We start from the raw sequence: 23,631 nt of genomic DNA on the forward strand, positions 1-23,631 counted from the left end.
TACCATCTTAATAGCCATTTATTTTCTTATAATCAAGAAACATTATTAAGATTTCATAACAATCATCTAAAAAACAACTACATACAGGAAATGATGAGAATTATTTCATAAAACTACTTAACTGTTTACATTATATTTACACTTAAAATAGATTATTTCTATGTACAAGGAAAATACTTCTCCTGAACTTCTATCAGAAATCCAGATTTTCTGGCGGTTTATATGACACTTCCTATCAAAATGTATTATAATTTAAGTACGAATATAATACAACAGAATAAATTCTTGCCAGGTATTTCCGATATTTGAAATGAGTATAGTGTCATTCCACCAACTTTCCAATATATTTTTCCTATACAATTTTATGATATATAACAACAATCTTTGTGCAATTTGTTAATGTAAAAGCTGGAATGGCATACTCACAGTAATAACTTCTAGCAATTAGAAGCGAAACGCTACATTACACATGTTTATATAAAAGAAGACAACAAAGCATCCCTATCACCACAAATAAACTAAATTAAAATAATACTGCAACTAATGAAATTTACTTTATACACTAAAGTAAGGTCTTTAGAGAATAACTATTTATTTTTGACAAAGATTATATATAGACACTTTGTTGCCCAAGTAATGCTTACATTGTAGAGTAGGGCGTTAATTTATTGTCCTATCTGTAAAAATTTTTTGTAACCCTTTAAGAGCTGCCTTGTTGGTAATATTTGATGTCATCTATACAGCATATCAATCTTTCCGTGTAGTGTATTGTACGTGTCACCTTTCTATTTACTCCGTAGGAATAGGAGGGTGTTGATCTTAAAGGGTTACTTGTAATAAATAAAGTCTAGTATTATATGGACTTCACTTTAAGCCCTACTATGTATAATTATTTACATACAATTATAATATAATTATTAACAATCTATTAAAAGTAAACATTCTGTGAAACATTAAACAGTGTTCTACTAAAACTCAACTTATACCTTGGTATCGATCATGTCGATATTAATCTTGTAATATACATAAGGATAGTATTCGGACTGTCCGAAGCCCAACCCAGGAATATCTACACTCTGCAAAGTTATATCGTCAATATTAATCATTTTATCCCAATGATTACTTACATCGGCTCCTGAAGAAGCTTGAAGGGCGCTACTGTCTAAGTGACCATATAATTGATTGAGTACATCTCTTAGACGTTTAACACTTTTTTTACTTGGATGTAACAGAATTGCTTGGAAATTTACAGGGAGCCCGTACCTAAAGCAGTGATTATATAAGAAGAAAATTAACTACCTTGTAACTTTTACCTCAAGACAGATTCTACAAAAACTCTTAATGCCTTTACATGTATCCAAGCGCAGAAGCATTCGCTAAAGTTCACTTTTAACCATCTTACTAAAGGACCCTACAAATAGATCAATTAATGCAAATTAAGTTTTTCTTATAATTCATTTCATTTTTTCTTGATTATTTAGTGATTTTTGAACCCTAAGCATATATTATATTTTTCAATTAAATGACTTCAATATTTTTATTTGAAGACTTACAAACTGTTTCTTCTTATCGGTGACCAGCTTTGTTATTTCATTTTTACCAGCGGCAAGTTCTTCTTCATTATAAGTAAAATCACGTACAATAAACTTCTTTTCACGTGCATGCAACTTGTACTCATCGGCCACTTTCTTAAATAACGACACTGTATAAAGCCCATATTCTTGATCTTGAGTAATTAACACCGATGAGCGGGGAACTACCATATCGGTTAACTTTTCATACAAAGTCTGCCACTCATGAAATTGTGACCTAAAATGTTTACTAACCGTTACAGTACTTGAACACTAGCTTTACTTACTTGGGTACAATAACGAGCAATGTTGTCAAATACTCTGAATCCAAAATGAAATGCTCCTTCTTAACCAGATCGGCTAAATTTCGAGTCAACAAACTTCCCCTGGACATTAAAGGTTAATTGATGACAAAATGTAGAAGGCGACTTACGTTTGCTTTTTTTCTAAACTTTGCAAATTGCCCTTTAAATTATTATACGCTGTCGATTTCGTTTTAAGATCAGCATCGATTTGACCTACTTGCTTGCTGATTATATCAGCGATGTTCCTTAGAGATTGTTTGGTAGGATACTTAGCTATGTCCCATTGGAAACGAGTAATGTAGGTCGGCAGATCACCTATAAAGGATTGATATCAGACTAAAGAAGCATGTACATCAAGCCATCTAGCACAGATGCTTTGCTTAGCTTTTGCATTAGTAAGCGACAACGTGCACAGTAAAGATGTCAACAACACTGCTGAAATAAAGGATAAAAACTGAAGTGGTGTTGAAGCTTGCGTTACAAGCTCGGTCACTGACCTGACCTTAGAGAGAACACAATGTCTGTACAAGTTTTGTCAGAAGACTGCTTTGAGTAATCGATCCGTGTTATAAAGCAATCTTCGCTCGACTCAAAAGCTTCTGACATACTTTCGTCGACTGATTTAGTAGCGTCCCATATGCACGTCTTATAATTGCAGACAGGCAAACAGAAGCGAAACAGATTGCCATGGTCTGTTAAAACAATGCTTAAAGTTGCAACCACACTATTCTAATCGACTACATAAAAGCGTTATTTATTCAAATCTACAGTGGTGCTAGCATTATGAGGATTGTTCTAAATAAACAAAAGATCAGTCGAATATATTTACACTTACTACTACCACTACTACAATAAATATTAAGATTATCACATAATTGGATATGTTCTAATGATAAATGGTAAATCTATGTGTAAATAGAATGTGGTGCCATCTAACTTATAATTTATAAATTTAGTAACTACAAACAGGGACATATGAATACACCCCTGTTGATAACACATGAACGAATGGCTAAAGCGTATTTTTCATACAACCTTCACCATTGAAATCTATGAGGTTTAACCGTGGACTATTTACAAAAAATGTACATGTTTGATTCGTACATTCAAAAACCCAATGTTTAAACCCATACGTGACAGCCTGTGACATGATCTTTGCATTAGTTTCATTTATGCGGATCCATTTTTTTTGTAATATTTTAAAGAACAAAGTTGGATGTGCTGGATTTTCCAACAAGATTTATTTCTTTTTGTCCACCCTAGATATTAACACCTTCTAAATAAAAAAAAAACTTTGTGACTCAAGAGCTGAGATCTCAAGCCATCTGGTGGATCAAATTCATTTTTCAAGGAAAAAAGCACTAAAATGAATTTTACACACACCGGCACGAAATCGAAGCAACACTCTGAGCAAGAGGGTATAGGCAAGCTAAGGAGCACAAAGGGAACATCTGTTATTAAAAATCACTGCAATATAGGCACAGATTCATGACTACGATTATACATGAGTGACCAATAGTGACTGTAGGATAATCTTAATTACAATCTGCTGTATACAGTGTCGTAATTAAATGTGTAAATATAAATTTAGTACTATTAGGGAACCAAATCAAATTTTTCAATAGTTATTGTCCTGGTGTAGTAGTGGAATTTTGTTTTTAGGTGAATTTCATCACCGTAACATGGCCTACTACCTGGGACAATAACTATTGAACGGAGTATAATGCTTTTTTTCCATTTAAGTATTTTAAGGAATATATATAGGTACCTGTGAAATCGTTGCTAGGCAACATGACATGCAAGTCTGTTTAAATTTGTCAGTTGCATATGCGACCGCACTCTTCGTACTAATAGTATGTACCGCAAATCAAAAGCATTGAACCATGGTGATGGTTACTTGCGTTTACTTTTGGTCCTCTGTTAATTATTCATGCCAAACCAATATCTAACCTACAAAATTTTTCAAATTCTTGACAGTCTTACATCATTGGGGGTTTACGATAATTCAACTGGTGTAATGATAGATTTTGCTATGGTTACAATTATTGGGACAATTGTTTCTATGGTGATACCCGGTTAGAACGGTTGAATTATCGTAAATCCCCATTTATGCCAAATGTCCACTGCCAAAAGTCATATTAATTTCCTGATCTTTGAATTTGTTTGACGTTTCCACCATATTGTTTTTAACCAGGTAAAACGAAGCTTTTATCGTGGTTAGATTGGTTGCAACCAGATATAACCAAATTCGATGAACTGTGTTCCATAAAACAAAAAACAATCAAGGAAATCGATTTATCAGATTTATGGAACGGAAACCTGTAACAGTGGCCGATTTTTTCAATTTTCGGTACATACTAACGGCCCGGGTGTCCCAAAATGAACGCAAGATTTGAATTTTCCGCCATTTGTGCGGTGAAGTGTTGGCAACCCTGAAAAAAAAAGCAATTTGACAGCTAACAGTATAGGGTTATTAAAAATGGAGCGTTACACGATAGAACAACGTGTCTTCATTATTAAAGAATATTTCAAAAATAGTGAAAGCTTGGCGGCTGCAGTTCGAAAATTTCATACAAAATATGGTCGGAATAGTGTTCACATTCGAACGGCTTGTTTTTGGACGACCAGTGTGTTTGGCGTCTCCAACGGATCCAGTCTCCATGAATTTTTCAATTAATCTCTTCACAGTTGACGAAGTTAAAACATTCCGACCATATTTTGTATGAAATTTTCGAACTGCAGCCGCCAAGCTTTCACTATTTTTGAAATATTCTTTAATAATGAAGACACGTTGTTCTATCGTGTAACGCTCCATTTTTAATAACCCTATACTGTTAGCTGTCAAATTGCTTTTTTTTCAGGGTTGCCAACACTTCACCGCACAAATGGCGGCAAATTCAAATCTTGCGTTAATTTTGGGACACCCGTTATTTGATTATCAGCATTTCTTTATGAATACTGTATGATATTTATATTTCAAAATGGTTTTATTATACAGTTCAGTTGATATAATGGAAAATAGGGGGGCAACTGGAAAGTATTCCAAAGTTAATTGAGTTTTTACAGATTATTTGGGGTATAGCAGGATGTCTATTCAACGTCGCGTCGAGGACCATGTGCTAAATTGGAAAGCGGCAAAAATCCCAAAATTTTCAAGCTGTTTTCCGTTTTTAGCGCATTTATGGAAAAAAATACGCTATTATATTCGTTATAGCTGGCTGGTTGGCTGTCCGGCTGAGATCTCAGCCATTACAATAGCTAGAGACTTCAAATTTTCACTAAAAATGGATTTCGGAGGTGCTATAATTTTACCGTTAGATAGCGCTACCAGTATAAGAACTTAATTATTAGCGCATTTTTGAAAAAAAAATACGCTATTATATTCGTTATGGCTGGCTGGCTGGCTGTCCGGCCGAGATTTCAGCATAGACTTTAAATTTCAGAACGTACTTGCAAATCCAGCTGTGCATGGATAGCCAAGGGAGAAGTCAGAAGTTGCATTCTGAATGGAGGTATAAGATTACCAAACAAGGTGGGTATTTTTATGCACTTTATCAATACCTATGTCAAGCTGTAGTAGTACATTTTCATTCTTAAAACTTGCCACATGATAGAGCTGGGAAAGTTACTTTGATAATAGCTATTTATTATACAAGACGATAAAGGGATGATATTTTAGTTAGTTTCTCTTTATCGTCGTGTATAATACAAAACTTTATTTTATAGCAGACGCCATATAAATCATTGTAAAGCTTCTGACAATTCTAAATTTAATTTAGAGACGTCAAAATAGCAAGCTTAGGTTTGCCGTCGTGATCGTTTCCATAGAAACAAATGGTCATATGTTTTGAACGTCATTTTATATCGTGCATTTGAAATAAGAATGACAGATGTCATTAGAATGCACAATCATTTGTTTCACTTTATCTACCCTTACGATTAAAGTGATCACTTTATCTATCCTAACGGTTAAAGAACAGCTTAGCTTACTCATTCAAACCTATTAAAATATGTATTTAAGATACGTTATAAAATAAAGTAACTAAGTGTCCACTAATCTGGCGGACAGTAATCGGCCATAGGCGAAAACTGCATTTTGATGGTGATGACAACAAAGAAGGTCTGGCAGCCTGAAAGCGCTCCAAGGTTATTGTAGCTTGATGCATTAATTAAATATAATTATGCTCTTAATTTATGCATTTTTGTAATAAATTTTATACTTCTACTTTAATTCTTGATTACTAATTCTTGGTTTTAAAATACCTGATTTACTTGTACAGTCTTTGACAAAAGTAATGATCGCCGAATAGGTAAATCCTGCAGCATACGCATTACGCAACCCACATTTGAATATATTGTGCAAGTTGGAAATTGTGAACCAACAAAATAAAGTATCTCCTCCTTGAAGAAACCGACGAAGCCTGATCTACACAGGCATGTTGGTTACATATGCTGCAGAATTGACCTATTAGTCGATCATTACTTTTGTCAATGATAGCACGCAAAAGATTTTCGTGTGAGATAGGGTTCCTTAAAATGCATTTCTTACATTAAAATGAGACATTGGTGATTAAAATAATTAACATCGAAATGATGGTAATAAATAATTAAAGACCCCAATACCTTTGTATTTCAGCAATTGTTTTTCATACTACATACATCGAGAAACTTCGTGTAACTTTGATCAGGTGTATTTCTGTTAATATTGGATCTAAAAATTTTACCAGCCAAATTTTAGCAAATGTATTGCCCTACAACTTTATAATGCACTACGCAAACAATATTCTTAGTTTATGAGATACAGTGTGTAAAGCGATGGGGCATACAAGAAGGAATTTTTTTTAAATATTGATTTATGAAAAAAATTTATTCTTCATGATATTTTTTGCTTGCTTTGAAAGTACCAATAACGTTTCGATTGTTTGTGGTTTGATAGCAATACGCTATCTTGATTATAATGTAGAATGATAACTTCCAATAAAAAAATTAATTTTATTATTTTTCCAGATTTCTATAAATAAATTTTAGATTATCGAAAAGTTATTGGTACTTTCAAAGCAAGCAAAAAATATCATGAAGAATAATTTCAAATTTCTGTGTATTCTTCTAAAATAAAATCAGTTTTGACATTAACCCATACAACTATATCAAAGACCCTATACTGTGTGTCCAAGGTTAACCGCACCACCGGGAAACAACGTTCATGTATTTTTTGGCAAAGGAAACCTTTGATATGTATTTGAAGTTAGCGTTCAAAGGACGTTATTGCGCTTGTCTGATGTTAGAAAGAGATTGTAGTAGTACGTTGAAAGCCTCCTGGATCCTTTGGGTAAAATACATTATCGTTTCCCTATGGTGCGTTTTACCTGGGACACACTGTATATTCAAATCTGAAAGAGAAAAACCACAGCCAACTACTATCAGAATAATTATTGAAAGCTCATCACGCCTAATAATTGGAAATAGAACCAATAGTATATTTAAAATAAATGTATTGCACCTCATATTTAATAATAATAATCAAATTTGACAATCCTAGGATTGACATTTAACAAAAGGTGAAGCACTACATGTATTGGACAAATCAGACTTGCAAAAATAAATTAAAAAAACTGTATGACATGTTGCCTACATTCATCATTTTTGATAGGTTTAAAAGTCAACGATGTCAAGTGCGAATATTTGGTGGTCACTAGACCAAATTGCTATTTAGTGGTACCTAACAAAATCCGATTTTTACTATGGATTATGAAAAAGAATAATTGGTAGATCAATAAGATCGACAAGCAGGATAGGCAATTATTATGCAAATGAACTATGCTATATAAAGTGTGTGCGTATGCATACCACCTTCTAGGAGTTAAAGGAGACGTCATGTACTTACCATAGACATAATCATGTTAAGTGTAAGGTTAAGAGAACGGACTAGGTTAAGATCTCAAAAATGTGCATACAAAATTCAAGCATTCTAACTGGGGAAATTGTAATAACATACTATTATTCGCTGTTAAGTTCTCTTGAAGTTTATCTCTTTGGTCTTCTAGAACCTCTCCCAAATACAAGGCAACCTTCCGAGAGACTTGCTCAACAAACCCGTCAAGTTTACCCAAATCATCTGAGAGGCCGACCAATTGATCAAGCGTGCCGACCTACAGCAAAAAAGCTGTTTGAAAGATTGAAGAGACACATCATACTCACTTTCAAATCAGGAATGTGGAATTTGTAGTTGACGGATAACGAATTCTGCTTGCTCGTAAGGTTGTTCATCGTTTCCCATGTCTGCTGACATGTCTTGTCACCAGGTGCTGATATAAGCCAATATTCGGTCATGTTCCCGATCTGAAATGCGATAAGAGACGAGTCGATGAAATAGAGAAACGAAAGGGGACCAAGGAGAATCAGGATAGGATTTACATTTCATTGGGTTTTTTAAAATTTACCCTCAATACAGAACAGTGGCGAAATCAATGAAAAGCAAATGTTAGTCCAGAGCAATAAATTGGAAGCCCAATGCGATCAATTGTACTTCCAAGACGTACAAATATAAATATACACTTACCAATAATTTTTTTGCACCACCGGATTAATACAAAAAAATTTAAAGCACCCTTTACAACCACTCCCGACTAGACAGCTGATCACAATTTGTTTTCACGTGATTACAAATCTACTATTACAGTTTACAGCTTCCTTTACGAAAGAGAAGAGGAAAAAAGTGTATTTTAAAGAGACATCTCACATTTAGTCGTGGAGGAACTAATATTTTTTCTTCATGTTTTCTGCTAATTTGAAGGTGGGTATCTGAGGTGAATAATGTCAAATTCTTTACTGAGATGGCGTTTGTGCCGAAAATAAGCTATACAGTGTGATTGATTTTGCGCGTCCAAGCGTATATTTCTTTTATTATTGAAGATAGCAAAAAAATACTCTACATTCAATTTCAGAAAAAGGTACATATTTAAAAAAACAAGTGATATGAAAACAACAGAGCATCAGAAAACAAATTAATTTTTTTTAAATGGAACTGTTTCTTTGTTCTGTAATATCAAAGACATTGAATTCAAAGAGTATTACATATATACTCTTTGGTCGTATTCTTAAAAGAGCTTGAAATTCATTTTACAATGATATCAAATATCTTACCTTAGAAATTAAAGCTGCAGTAATGTTTTTAAAACGAATCGCAGGTACTTGTGGAAATTTAAACAAAAACATATGAGAGTTCTTCACTTATGTCATGTCTGTCACAAAATCAGTTAATGAACGTTTATAAATACAATGATATAACTTATAAGAACCACAATGCAACAATATAATAGTTACAGAAATGAAGAAAAAACGTTAGGTGTAATCATTGACTAGTGCAGTATAATGTATTGATATGTGTAATGATAATACATAGGAAGCAAGTGCAATGTATTTAAATTTATTATTCCTGTAACTGCTTTTCGTTTGTTTTCTTCGCTTCTTTATTATGTTTTTGTTTAAATTTCAACAGCAACTGCGATTGGTTCTAAACACAATACTGTAGCTTTAATGTCTAATAACATATTTGAAATCGTTGTAAAACGAATTTCAAGCTCTTTAAGAATATTACAGAAAAAAGTAACCGTTCTATTTAAAAAAAGTAATTTATTTTCTGATGATCTTTTGTTTGCAGTATAGTAATCTAGGGACACTACCATAAATAAAACAGGAGTTTATTTACTTACCGCACAATTTTTAATAAAGTGTAATATTAAGAGGATGATTATTTCCTGAAATAAAATCGGAAGCGATAAAATTTTGACGTTTTTTAACCGCGGTAAAATTTTGACGTTTGCAAATTATTTCTGAAATAGTAACCATATTGCCATAGCAAACTCTAGAAATACAAACTTAAATCCCATTGGTTATACGGTTATACGTTTAGATCGAGGAAACTGGGGCAGCCAATACTAATACAAAACTTGACAACCGTATGGCCACAGTCTTGGAACATGTACAATGCGATCAAATATGAGGTACTGTCGAGTCACCTTTGGAATTTTTGTTTACATGGGAAATCGTATTTAACTTGAACTTCCAAAGGCAACTCGACAGCAACTCATTTTTGATCGCCCGTTATATATAGATATAGCCCACGGTCGAATACACAGGTTTGGAAACTCTGTTATTTTAGATTGAGCTAAGATTCTTTTACCTATCATCAGCTTCAGTATCTTCTCAGGATTTGAGGATTAGACACCATTACGTATACCCAAAACGAGGGTAAGCCGGAGATATCTACTATGCGATCAAGAATGAGTTGCTGTCGAGTCGCCTTTGAAATTTTTGTTTTCATGGAAAATGTGGGGAACCGGAAATGGCCCTCTGGTAACTCAACAAAGCGGCGCTCGATGCAATAAATTATAGAGTTGTGCCAAAGAGTAACCATAATTACTCTTTAGTTGTGCTGTACCGATAGTCATAATCTGGTTTGATCTGAGAATAACTTTCCATATCGTAAGATAGAGGTATTAACGAAGGGAATACCGCCGTGTACGATGCGTTGCCTACCACAAGAAACTTTTGGAACGCCTAATAAATATCACAGACAACACTTGTCTGTGTAAAATATATGTACAAATCAAATGGTATTATACAGGCCCTGCTTGGGCCGGCGAGTTACCGAGTAAAACTCGGTGGGCGGTCACTCCGGTGGGCCGAATTATATTCGGGAACTCGTAAAATAAAAAAAATGAAAATTGTAACATGAATAAAACTTTTTATTTAAAATAAATGAGTAATGAATACAAAACTATTTTGATATAAAAACTGATGAATACAGAAATAACGTACCCGGTACCCATATGGTCATCAGGCCATATACAAAAAAAATGGGATTAAATTGCGACTAAACAATATTAGCGCACTGCGCAACTGCAACAGAAATGGTGTTATTTGCTGTTTTTTAGTACTAACAAAGTATAGATTACATATTTTGGCATACTCAAACCTGTATTGGGTATATAAATACCTTTTGACACTTTCATGTACTCAACTGAAATATATTTTAAATAGACTTATCGCAAGATCACTTGGAAGCTTTTTTATTTATGTCGATAGAAAAGGACATTCTTCTAGAATTAGAAAATGAAGAAATTATTGATAATGTTGCTCAAAAAAGTTCTAACCTTAAAAATTTATTATTATTTTAGTGACTTGGGAATTTTTTGTTTTGAATAAACTTTAGTTAGTTTTTACCTTGTTTTTAGTTTTTGTTTGATTTTTGAAACTTTTAATTTTTATTTGTGTTTATCATTTTATCAATTATTAATAACATGTTTAGTTTAATGCTTTTATATGGTTATTTTATCTTTTATCCAAGAAATAATCTTTGGCTTTGAATAAAAAAATTATGCAAAAATATAGACTTTAAATATTTTTGTATGAACGGATTTTTCATTGAAATACTGATGCGCAAAAAAACGCGCGACCTTGAATATTTTCAAAATTTTGGATTGCGACGCTAATGGGGAGCACTATTCTGGTCCAATTTTACTTTCTTATATCGGCCGGAGGCCGGTGGGTCGGTATTAGAAATCCGGCTCTGGTATTATTGTCTGTGCTGTGCTCAGTAGCTCAGTTCCAATTTAGCTTAGCTGTGCAGGAAAAGAAGTTTATCCAGTAATAATAAAATTGTAACTTAATTTCTAAATAAATAGTATTGAGCAATAAAAAGTTAAATACATTTTATCCATAAAGAGAGAGACATTTTTAAATTAAGCAGTTGGGGAAATTCTGTTTGTTTACTTTACTTCAGGTTGGTAGACAACGTTAATGAACGGTGAAAATTGAAATTGAGGTTGTAATTTTGTTTGTCTCACCTGTCATTTTATTGTAATAAAATAAAAGTAGAGATTTCTTAAATGACGGGGATTACAAGGAGAACTGCACTGTATAAATAATAAGTGTACATTAGTGATTTAATGTAATCGAAATTTACCAAATTCCATAGGCTCTATTACGAATTAATTACAACAATGGCTGGCATTAAAGGTAGGAATCTTCTACTCAATAATTCCCATTTATTTTCATTTATAACTGTGTAAATCCAATCTTTTAAACCATTATATAAAATTCAACAGTGATGTTCTTTTGCTTATTACTCATTATTGTCACATTGTCACATTTCTGAAATAGGTGACTCATTCGGGTGAAGTAAATCTACATAAATAAAACCCCAAATATCTTATGGAGGTATTCACATTAAGCGTGAATGCAGTTGGGCTGTTAAACTTGAGAACAGAATATCACCTATCAGAAAATTAATTTTTTAAGTATATACCATGTCGCTCGCCATGTCGATTTGCATCAGTCCTAATGTGATTCTTGAACTCGAACTGTGTATTTGATATTAATGTATACACTTCCTTTTGTTTCATGTTCAATTTGGAATATTCGCGGATATTTGTTCGTCTGTTTCTGTAGCGTAAGTATCTAGTTATTACTGCTCTCATTTATTACCTACCTTAATATTTTGATTTTAATTTAGTTTAATTATGGACATGCGAAAGGCCTTATTAGGTGTATTCAACCCTAGATTCAACCCTTGCAAGTTTTAATCTTTTGTTTAGTGAGGTTTTGAGATTCAGAGTGTGTGAAACCAATAGGGGAAGGGTCTCAGGAGGGGTTTATCTTTTTTTTAAATCATTCCAACGTGAAGTAGTTAAAAAAAATTAAAAAATTCTAAGAGTTTTGGTGTTGCACTTTCCATTATAAAAAAACTGCAATTACTTATGTATCTTTTGTTTTTTTTCTGAGCCCATATGTCCAAGAAAGCATATTTGGTAGTAATTGTAAAATAAATATTTTATCTATAATCATGCTCCTTAATCTGATCTAAATTTTAAATAAACTTACCTACTGATAACTCGACTTGTAATGCAACACCCTCGGCAGCATCTAATAATTTGATTCAATTTTCAGATTGGTTAGTTTGGCCTTTGCGGGATCTATTGGCATGACCTTAGTGATATTAGCTTGTGCCCTACCTCAATATAAGTAAGTATCTGGTACCCACTAAAATATTATTGTAAGTGTGTGAAGTAAGTACACAATGAGTCCCCTCCAAATTCCAAATCCTGTTGAGTTTCTTTTTATTTTTTTAATTTTGCGTATATTCAAGTGTACATTACTTTTGTTCTATTGTTTGTTTGTTTCTTGACATTTCTATGCCGCCTTTTTGATAGTGTATTTTAACTGCGCAAATCATTAGATCTATCTATCTGACAGATAATTTCCATGGGAACAAGTAAATATTTACATAAGAGGTTATCTGGCAGATAAGTTTAACTGAAATATAAAAGATCAATCCTAGAAGTAATTGTACAAACATCATTCATTTAGTGTTAATCAGAGCTGTCACTTTTAATAAGATTTAAATCGTTTTTATGATTTAAATACTTTTTTCGATTTAAATCATTTGATCTTAAATCTTTTTACGGAAAATGATTTTTGATTTAAGATTTAAATCTTCATGAAAACTATCTTTGATTTTGAACTTAAAAATATGATTTAAATCTTTTAAAAAGATTTAAATACTTTCGAAAAGATTTAAATCGTTTCCGAGTGATTTAAATCTTTTAGAGACGATTTAATTAATACATACCTTGATTTATTTCAACCTGACTAAGTTAATTAACCCGGGTTTTATTTCGGTAGACGTTTATATGTATTTATTACAAAATCGAGTATACTGAGATTGACGATGTCTTGGTTTTTTAAAATTTCTTTCGCAAAAAATAGGTATATATTTTAATTTAATAAATAATAACAATAAAATACTGTAGAAATGGTACGTATATTGATGAATGATGTTGAGGGTTTCATACGTGATTTAAATTAACAAAATTAGATTTAAACCTTTTTGAATGAATTAAATACCTTGAAAGTATCTTAAATACTTTCTAAAAAGATTTAAATCACAAAAAATATTTAAATCTCAAAATGATTTATTATCTAAATACTTTCTTATTGACAAAAGTATCTTTGATTTAAATCATTTGTTAAAATGAAATGCATCTTTGATCTTTGATTTAAATCGTTTTTTAAACGATTTGTGACAGCTCTGGTGTTAATGGTACATAAACTACTCCTGCTTGTCACGCGATATACATTCAGCTATGTTGTATTACATGATATGAGTGTATCCCTCTTGAAATAAGTACCTATCACCATATTCGTTATGATGTACATTTTATTTTTAGATTATGGTGGCCATTCTTTGTAGTGTTATTTTACGTACTAGCACCTATTCCAACATTAATGGCACGACGTTATACGGAACATCAAGGTTCTAGTAATGCCTGCATGGAAGCCGCCGTCTTTATAACAATGGGCCTAGTTGTCAGTTCATTTGCACTCCCAATTGTGCTTGCACGTGCGCCACACACTGATCCCACCATCGCATGGGGATCTTGTTACTTAACTCTTGCTGGAAATGTGGTTGTGTATTTAACGCTACTTGGATTCTTCGTTACATTTGACCAAGAAGATTCTGATTATAATATGTGGTAATTTTGGCATCAGTATGTATACAGATTCTGTCTTTATTTATGTTATATTTTCATGTACAAATATTAAAATATTAAATTATGTGACTTAGTGTTTTATAATGAATTGTATTTTTATTATATGTGTTTATAAACAGTGCACTCGTTTTTAATTTAGAGGTGTATTATTCTTGTCATTTATAGCAACAGATCTTTATAACCTAGCAATGGCCGTGGTCACAATAGTGTTGTAATTCATAATCTACTTTGTACAATGGCCCTTTCTCAGTGGTGTAGTGCCAAATTTAGCAGTGCCGGAGCCCTTAAAATTCAGGCAACCAAGGGTATCGAATACACCCCCCCCCTCCAAACCAAACTTGGGGTTCAGGAAAATTTAAAAAAATTTGCAGTAAAACAAATGTGTTTTGAAACAATTTCAGTTCATAAATTTTTGAATAAATTATTGCTCTAAAGGTGTAAGGCTTATGTAAGTCACAAATATCATTAGTTATCATCACTTATCTTATCTCGGTCTCCTATCCTGTGCCGGAGCGCCGCTCCCCTCTCACAAGCAGTGCTCCGGCTCCACTACACCACTGCCCTTTCTTTATTTTGCACCCGGCCATTTCGAAAATACATAATAGATATGATAAAAGCGGCCGGTGCAAAAGAAGAGGGTGTTGCCAAACATCAGGTGCATGGAGGATGAGACAAGTGATGGTGTATTTTGATGTAAAAAACAGCCAATGCTAAATAGTCTGCGATCGATATGAAAAGAGTGATCCATGCAGTTCTCTCTATGAGGTTCTAAAAGGTGTTCCAGACTTTAAAGAAGTATGCTGATGAAATCAGGAAAGCTGCTCAGGATTCTCTCGTCCCTCTGTTGTGGGGGAAAGTGAACCACCTGTTTGAAATTAGTTACTGACTTTGTAGGTTTCTTTACCTCTTTAAAATTCTAACGTTGCCAGATAATTCAATTTCAATGTGATGTGTTATCATTATCATATATATGTCATATATAATATTTATGTATCAAGGGCATAAAAGTGATGTTTATATTCTCGATGGTGACGAGCTAAAAAACTTGAGGGCCGATAGAGGTCAGTGGGTTATCCATATATTATCTTTTATATATTGTTACACTTATGAAATAAAAATACGAATAAGTTTCACTCCAATCGATTTATTACGATTTACAAAATAATCGGTCCAACTCTATCGTGGTTACAATTAAGACTAAACTGTAGTTTTACACACCCTTCCAATCCTGGCGCTACTCAGACGGGTTTTTATGCTTCCTTCTATCATAGAACATTTAGTTAAAACAAAGGGCTTCTTACATTCTAGTTTCTTAACTGCTATTTATTACCTATACTAACTATACTTATTTATACTATGCGATCAAAAATGAGTTGCTGTAGAGTTACCTTTGGAATTTTTGTTTACATTGGAAATCATATTTAACCTGAACTTCCAAAGGCGACTCGACAGCAACACATTTTTGATCGTCCGTTATGATTATTATATGCAACCATTGATTATACCAATGATTAAAGAATACCAGGAAGGAGCATTACCCAAGTTGTATACAAGAGAGAGTGAGACGGAAGTCGGCCATTTGCAAAAGCCACTAATGACTCATTTTTGTTGTGGCTTTTGCAGTGACATAAAATAATGGAGTTGTTGTGCTGGTGGTTGCTGCAAAACGGAAAAAAATAAAAGTATGGGAATTAGATTTCATGTGTAAGTATTGATACCAATATTATTTTTATATAGTACATGTAAATTTACAAATTTTTATTGGAATGTACTTTGAGGTTAATTAAACAAAAGTCATAGGCGGAGTAGATCCATGGGGGTTTAGATTGTTTTCGTGTAAAATTCTTTATAATTGTATCCTTCTACAACTGTAAGGTAGGTACGCCACTGGAACAGGAAACTACTGCCCGCCATTTGCAAAAGCCATCGCCGTCTCTCGTAAATTGTTGATTTCTCCTTCCTGGTATTCTTTATTCATTGGATTATACACACGAACAGAAGGCCTAAAGTATTTAAACAATGGCCGAGGTTAATAATTTGATTCATCCTATTACATGTTCGTGGTTCGCAGATGGCGCTGTAAATATTTTAGAAGTACCGCCCATGCAATGCAGATGGCAGCACACAACATTTTGTTACAGACTTCGAATACAAATAGCACAGATTTATAGTCTGTGCTAATAGTTATAAATTCAATGCTAATATCACATAAAGAAGGATACGCTGCCTCGCCAACTCCCGCGAGACAATATCTTTAGGCTTATGCTCGTGGTTACACCGCAAGCGTATTCGCGCGAATACGAGCGAAATAATTGGTGATGTTTAGATTCGTATTATTTGAGAGGTTCGTGCTATCAATGCGCATAGGTACTTTATAACCACGTCAACAAGTTGTAACACGTTTGTATATTCGTTCGCTTGTATTCGCGTGAGCTTCCAATTCGCGCGAATACGCTTTCACCGTAACCAGAGCCTTAGCGCAGATTGTTTTGCTAGTACGGGTCAACTTTGAAAGCTTTGAAAGTGTGACGCAAATTATTTGCAAAAATCGTATAAAAAATTCAGGAGTTTATATTGGAGAGATGTATAAGAAAGAATTTTAAATTGGTTGATAAAACGGGAGATTTCTGTTTTTAGTTCAGTTGTGTTAATGTAGGTATATAAAAAATGTGTAAGTAAAATACTTTATTTCTACAGAAGTACTAAATCACATTGGTTATTTACCTAAGTACCTACTTATTAAAGAATTGCGCGCTTAATTAACTATTAATTTAAATCTATACAATAAAAATATGAACAGCAAAAATAGGTATCTTATCAATTTTTATATTTAGCTTGGCTAACATTTAAACAAAACTTTCTGCCTTAGTGGTAGTTTTAAATGTATGATTGTTTAATTGGTGCTGGAGTAAAAGTTAATACAAAATATGTCTACAACACTTTTATCATTTGTGCATCATTTTTTCTTTTAAATCTTTATTTAAATAATGAAGGACGTAATGCAGGACGAGATCATAACAATATTTATATTCAGTCTGAAACAAAACGTGTTAATGCTGTCTACACCCGTAATCTGAAAATGTTTACTATAGCTTCCACCAACTGCGGACGATGTCTTCGAACTGTCCTGACGGCTTGAAAAATATCTACCTCTCCATGTTGTATTACTTGCTCTATGCATGCATTGGCGGCACAGTATACACCACATCGACTTCGTCCATCCCTATAAATAATACAACGTGTTATTCAAGTAAGACGTTTATTCCACGTTTGTGTATTCTTGTAGTCAATAGCCTTTTGTTTTGATAACTCGATAACTCGGAAACGATTGGATTTGTTTACTTTATACTTCTTACAAATTTTGCTTAAAATTGAGAACTGAAATATCGAATAATATACAGGATATTCCATTAAAAAAAATTTGGTGTTCTACGCGTTTATGACCAATCCTGTATAATTAAAATTATTCCTGCCATTGACGAACTCCAAAGCTTTTGTATTAAACTTCTTGTACCTATATTACCCCGGTAATCGACCGTTTCCAGACTTATCAGCGACCCTGGATATAAAAAAGAAGAGTATGTTTATAAATTGAACAAAAGTTCGTCGCTTTGTATTCGATTTGAAAAATCCTAATACCCAAACATCAGCACAATTCAATAATAGAACTATGGAATGCCGTTTTAGTAAAAAGGCATGAAATTATCAAAAAACAATTTATACAACATTCATAAAACATATTAAAAAATTGTTAAATCATATTCGAACATTTCAACAAATTGTGAGTTGTAAAATATTTAAATACAAATTTATAACATTCTTTAAATTTCTGGCATTTTTACTAAAACGGCGTTCCAAAGTATTACCTGTAAAATTATTAGAAATTGGATTTGGCTGAATATAATTGCAAACAACACAAATTGACCAACTACAAAATGTTGGTGTTTTAATTTATTGGAAAAGATAAAAACGATTGAAAATTTCATAAATATCGCAAAGCTTTAAGTTAAAAATAGGTTCAAATAAAACATATGAACATATTTTTTTAACTGTTGTAGAAAAACGTTTGGGGTGCTTTGAAATGCATACTTTTGGCACACGGATCATCAAATATAATATTACTTAAAAAAAGATCTTAACGTTTCATAGAATACAATTTTGTTTCTCAAAAATAACATCATAAATATGTTGTGTTATTTTGTTTTAGTTGTAACTTGAAAGAAATTATAGAGCGTCTGGATGTGACAATTTTGTTTAGTTCAATTAATTAACCGGGGGGTTATTAATAATTTGAGACACAGGATTGCGTAAATTTCATGTTATAGTTTTGGTTCAATTTCTTAGAAGTGTTCTGTTTTTATTTTATTCCTAGAATTTTTTTCGATGTAAATTTCTTTTTAAATTTTATTTGCCGTTAACGAGGTATAGCGCGAAGTAGAGATAAGGTTCTTCGCAGAATTGCCGGGCGTACGTGCCGTTTAGCAAGAAGTTGAAAAATCGACGCTTCGCGTGATTGGCGGACGGGATGTTGAAGAAAGGAGAAGGGCTTTTGGCTTAAATAGAAAATTTTTGAAGAGAGCGGGGCTTTTTGGTCGTTACAAAGCCAACCGGCGCTTCTTCGGTTACGTTATTTTTGAATTTTGTGGAAGTTTCTTGCGTAGTGGATCCAGGTTTAATTAGAATTTTTGTTTGCCGTTTAAGAAGAATTTTTGAAAAGTTTAAGAAGTTTGTCGCCGTTCTGTTTTTTGTTTTATTTTGCGGAAACACGGAAGTTTTGAAAATAATTGTGGGTACCCGAAGAGAGAAGACGTCGGTGTTTGAGTGTTTGGTTTGCGTGATTGTGTACGGATACCTCTTTTTATCGGAGTACGTTACTCGGACTAATTTTAAAAGTAAGTAGTAGTTAGTGGTTTGTTTTGTCTTGTTTTTTTTGTAATGTTTGAGTAATTTGTTTTTTTTTTTGTGTGTGTCATTTATTTGTTTAAAATTGTAACAATTTGTAAAACAGAAATTTACGCAATTTTTTGTTTGAAATTAAACCAGTCATTGCAATCCAGGTTTTGTTTATTAGAGTCAAGGAGAGGTAATTGTCGGCGTCTCTTACTTTGTTTCAAGTTGATTAAATCTGGGGGTAAAGTTTCATATTGGAATTTAAGGATTTGGTTAAGCCACGTATTTATGTCATTGTTGGAATGCTGTAGGGTGGCAGAATCCAGCTGGACCTTGAGATGCGGATAAAAATTTTGTTTTCATTTTAATTACAACTGAGCTAGCTAGAGGGAAATCGTGGGATTCCCAGAAGTGTAGGTTAGGTCTCACAACAATATAATCTATCATTTACATGATAATTAATACGAATATAAGGAATTCAGATTTGCAACTTAATGTTTTCAGCGCATCTAACCATAAATCCATAAGCGTTCATAATTTAAACAAGTTTTCTTAACGTACAGGGCGCTTTTAAGTATACTTAAATTTTGTTTCCCAAAAATGCTAAGTTGCATTGTGTATGTGTAGATCTGTGCTAATATCACTTGATAAGCACCTGCTTATTCAATGCTTATATGTAATTCCCTTTTTTGTTTTTTAATAAAGGACGGATATTTGTGCTGTTGGCATGTTGCTCTAACGTGACATAACATGTGAATTCCAAACTTCCTAAACGAACGAAATTGTGAGTACCTGACTGCAGCGACAAACGTACCAAGCGTTTTCTTCAAAAAATCTTCGATGCCCTTCTACCGCTACAGTTGCCTTAATTTTATACATAGCATCGCGTACCACCACTTTATAAGCCTTTAGCCGCATGTGACCGAGTTTTTTCAACCGAAAATCCGCAGCTGTAGGGCCTGTTTCGCCCAACGGGATACACCCAACTGCTTTCGAAGCATGCTTCGCGCCTCAATTTCACGCATTCGGCCACTTCTCTGAAATCTTTTCCTTAGTTCCGCACGCGAAAAACCCGCTTTGAATTCCAACCGACTGTTTTATCGTTCTGCGTCCCTAGACACGCTATGCTACTTGAGAGTTGGCTGTACCTTAGTTTTATTCCCTAACTTCTTATTTTCCGATACGAGCGTTGAAGACACGCCCCGTCGTTCGAATCTTCTTGTTGGTTATATACTAATATCTACCGTGTTTAGCTGTAATTTCGTCCTTACCTAGCTCATTTAAGAAACAGTTTTACAGCTACATCAATGCAGTTTTTGTTGACGTAATATCCTGATATGTGAACCTTACGATTATTACTGCATTTTCAGGGTACACCAACACCGAAGGAATACAATGTCACCAGTGGCCAGTAAAAAAACATTAGGAATTTGGTCATGAGTATCACGATTACAAATGTGCCGCGTTGGTTTTATGTTTACCTCCACAATTCGGGTAGTCTAGTCATGTTTTATCCTACAAGTAGGATAATACCCGCTTGACAGCAAGTGATCCGCTTTTGGCCTGAAGGAAGCGTCGCAAAATAATGACCAGTTTTACTATCGATCACATTTCGCACATACACATATACCACATTAGACTGGTGTTTTAGATCAAAAAACAGTAGTTGCCACGTTAAACTTGATGATGTTTAATGGATGTGTTGTAGATTGTATCGTACTATGATAATCGGGGTTAAAGCGCCTCCAGGAAGTCCCAGTGTTTCACTTACGTGCTGGCCGATGGTCACATAAAGTCCCCAACTCTCACAATACTTTAGTCGAGTTAATGAATATGGTGAGCGATGGAGACAACGCTAGGGATTTGGTCCAGTGGTGTAGTTTCCCCGTAAGTAATAGAAATAAGAAGAGTTCAGCAAACCAATAGTCAACATATAATTAACTAAAATATTGTTTTTCGAATTTCGCGCTTCAACATCAAGTAGACTTTTTACATCACTTGAACCAATTTTGTAAACTTTTCATCTTGAAATGGTACTTCAGAAACTTATTGCCAATCTTCAAGTGGCTGTTCCAGGTGATGATGATCTTTTAATCGCGCCATATTATTTTACAAAAGAGAAGGAGAGGACACTGTTCTATTTGGAATGCCCTTTTAGTAAAAAGTATAAAATTGTTTCACACTATAAATATTTACATTTTAAACATTTTAGTCACATTATCCTTAACATATATTCAACTAATAATTACTTCTCAAAATTATATCCAATAAAGAATATCTCGAAGTGTTCATCGAATTTAATTTTGTTTCACAAAATAATCATAAACTAAACACCTTGTGACAATTTTGAATCACAACACGGGTTAAATATTTTTACATTTTTGAAAGATATGATAACATATACTACAATATTCTAACTTAAAATAAAGAGTTGATAAAAAGGAACCTAACCAAATTTGAGTAAAAGTAGATTTAGAAATAAGACGATACGCCCAAATAAAATACTGTAAAAATGAAGTTCAGATGAATTTCTTTTTAACGATTATTAAAAAAAATTTAATGAATTGTTCGAGTGTTATAAAACCGAAAATTGTAGAGTTAATAATTTAAGAGATAAAAATTATTAGAAGTTGCGGTTTTTCATTTCAGAAATTAATGTTAAAGATATACAACAATAACGCTTAAATAGTTTTTTATTTCAGGAGATCTTAAAAGTCGTAGATTAACATTTGAGAATATAAATAATGATCTTAAAAAGTTAAAACTAATATTTTTTTAAGTTCAATATTTCAGGTTGTATAAAAATACAGTCCGATAATTTTTCAACTTGCATTTTTCTTAACGGCGTGGTAAAGTACTGACGCCATCTACCGTTACGACAAATATGAGACTTGTCATATACCACCGTTGACCGAATATACTGAACATATATTACAGATCCTTTTATTTTCAACCCTAACGGATACACATTGAGCTATACGATCAGGCTGTTTTTTTTTAATGTAAATTTTGTAACAGGCAGCCGTAATTGTTTATTTACTTCTCTTTGAATTTGGGCAAAAGAATGAAATTTATGAACGGTTGACATGGCCCGTAGAATAAAAGTAAGCAAAATGCTCTTATACTTGCAAACAATCAAGAGGTTAAATACTCATAAGTGCTCCTTCCACTGTGCGACTTAGCGCAGCTCTAAGCAGAGAAGGACGCCATTTCAGCGCTTGCTAATAGACTCGATGAAGGCAGTTATCGAGCTATTACTTTGAATTTTGCAAGTATAAGCATGTTGCTTACTATTTATTCATACGGGCCATTAACATTCTGTTTTAAACGAAGAATTGGCGGGAATTGGAAAATGGAATCTTCGGCGCTTTACAGTTCTTTTTGATCTTAACCCTACACGCATAACATATGGGTAACCAAAGCGTGTCCTTTCGATTACACGTGACCTTTACACAAATAAGTGTAGTAAACACGATAACATGTGGTAAAACAATTTTCATTTGCTCCATCATCACGCCTAATTCTTGGTTTTATTAACAAATGTTATTGTCACGTTCATTAATTTCATTCATTTTGCCAAATTTCATAAGGAGTTACAATAAAAACAAGTAACGCCTGCATTTACAAATTTAAATTTAAAAAAAAACAGCTGATCGATAGCTCAGTATCCGTTAGGGTGAAAATCCAAGAGGAATCTCTAATTTATTTCAGTTTTACGGTTCAACGTTGGTAGAAGTCTGCATATCTTCGTAAACGGCTAGATGGCGTCTGTATTACCACGCCGTTTTAGTAATAACATGCAAGTTGAAATATCGACTGTTATTTTTAAACACTCTTAAAATATTGAACTTAAAAAAATATTTAGTCTAACTTTTTAGATCATTATTTTATCTTTCTCAAAGTCGTTCAATCTACAAAACTTAAGATCTAACTGAAATAGAAGAAACTATAAACGTTATTTTGTATATCTTTACAATTTCAATTTCCTGAAACGTAAAAACACTACCTCTAAATACTTTTTATAATCCTAATATTATTTTAACTTCTACATTTCGTTTTATAACGACTCGAACAATTCAACTTTAAATTTTTTCAACTTAACATTTAAAGAACTTCATCTGAACTCTCATTTACGCGTTTTTTTTTGGCGTGATCGTCGATCTTAAACTTCTTACATTTCATCAATTTGTTTAAGTTCGATTTTTCATCAACTCTTTATTTATACGTAGATAATTTGTATATGAAATTCATATCTTTCAAATGGTAAAAAATATTAAACCCGTGTTGTGATTACAAATTTCACAAGTGTTA

The 23,631-nt window shown here is 33.1% G+C and overlaps 2 protein-coding genes and 1 long non-coding RNA gene across 7 annotated transcripts; 1 reads left to right on the top strand and 2 right to left on the bottom strand.

Annotated features, from left to right (window-relative positions):
* LOC116172569 (V-type proton ATPase subunit C) lies at positions 1 to 8,589 on the bottom strand. Of its 4 annotated transcripts, XM_031489804.1 has the most exons (9): positions 8,436 to 8,589; positions 8,075 to 8,215; positions 7,872 to 8,025; positions 2,005 to 2,191; positions 1,859 to 1,957; positions 1,554 to 1,809; positions 1,314 to 1,411; positions 1,128 to 1,263; positions 1 to 1,076 (listed from the first exon to the last, which is right to left on the bottom strand). In XM_031489804.1, exons 2-9 carry the CDS (start codon positions 8,204 to 8,206, stop codon positions 981 to 983), a joined length of 1,158 nt encoding a protein of 385 aa, XP_031345664.1. In that variant the 5' UTR covers positions 8,207 to 8,215; positions 8,436 to 8,589; the 3' UTR covers positions 1 to 980. The 4 variants fall into 4 exon arrangements, with proteins under 4 accessions (XP_031345664.1, XP_031345658.1, XP_031345674.1 ...); XM_031489798.1 differs by having other exon boundaries at positions 1 to 1,263; XM_031489814.1 differs by lacking the exons at positions 7,872 to 8,025; positions 8,075 to 8,215; positions 8,436 to 8,589 and adding exons at positions 3,645 to 4,132; positions 4,196 to 4,345 and having other exon boundaries at positions 1 to 1,263.
* Positions 8,590 to 11,532: 2,943 nt separating this feature from the next.
* LOC116172594 (leptin receptor gene-related protein) lies at positions 11,533 to 14,551 on the top strand. 2 transcript variants are annotated; one of them, XM_031489833.1, is made up of 3 exons: positions 11,533 to 11,896; positions 12,827 to 12,901; positions 14,107 to 14,549. In XM_031489833.1, exons 2-3 carry the CDS (start codon positions 12,861 to 12,863, stop codon positions 14,414 to 14,416), a joined length of 351 nt encoding a protein of 116 aa, XP_031345693.1. In that variant the 5' UTR covers positions 11,533 to 11,896; positions 12,827 to 12,860; the 3' UTR covers positions 14,417 to 14,549. The 2 variants fall into 2 exon arrangements, with proteins under 2 accessions (XP_031345693.1, XP_031345701.1); XM_031489841.1 differs by lacking the exon at positions 11,533 to 11,896 and adding an exon at positions 11,926 to 12,329 and having other exon boundaries at positions 14,107 to 14,551.
* Positions 14,552 to 17,102: 2,551 nt separating this feature from the next.
* On the bottom strand, positions 17,103 to 18,168 carry LOC116158899. The gene is made up of 2 exons (XR_004142854.1): positions 17,518 to 18,168; positions 17,103 to 17,465 (listed from the first exon to the last, which is right to left on the bottom strand). It is a non-coding gene; the product is annotated as an uncharacterized LOC116158899 (long non-coding RNA).
* Between the last annotated feature and the right edge of the window lie 5,463 nt (positions 18,169 to 23,631).

Source organism: Photinus pyralis, unplaced genomic scaffold (genome assembly GCF_008802855.1).
Source record: "Photinus pyralis isolate 1611_PpyrPB1 unplaced genomic scaffold, Ppyr1.3 Ppyr1.4_LG1, whole genome shotgun sequence".
Taxonomy (NCBI): domain Eukaryota; kingdom Metazoa; phylum Arthropoda; class Insecta; order Coleoptera; family Lampyridae; genus Photinus; species Photinus pyralis.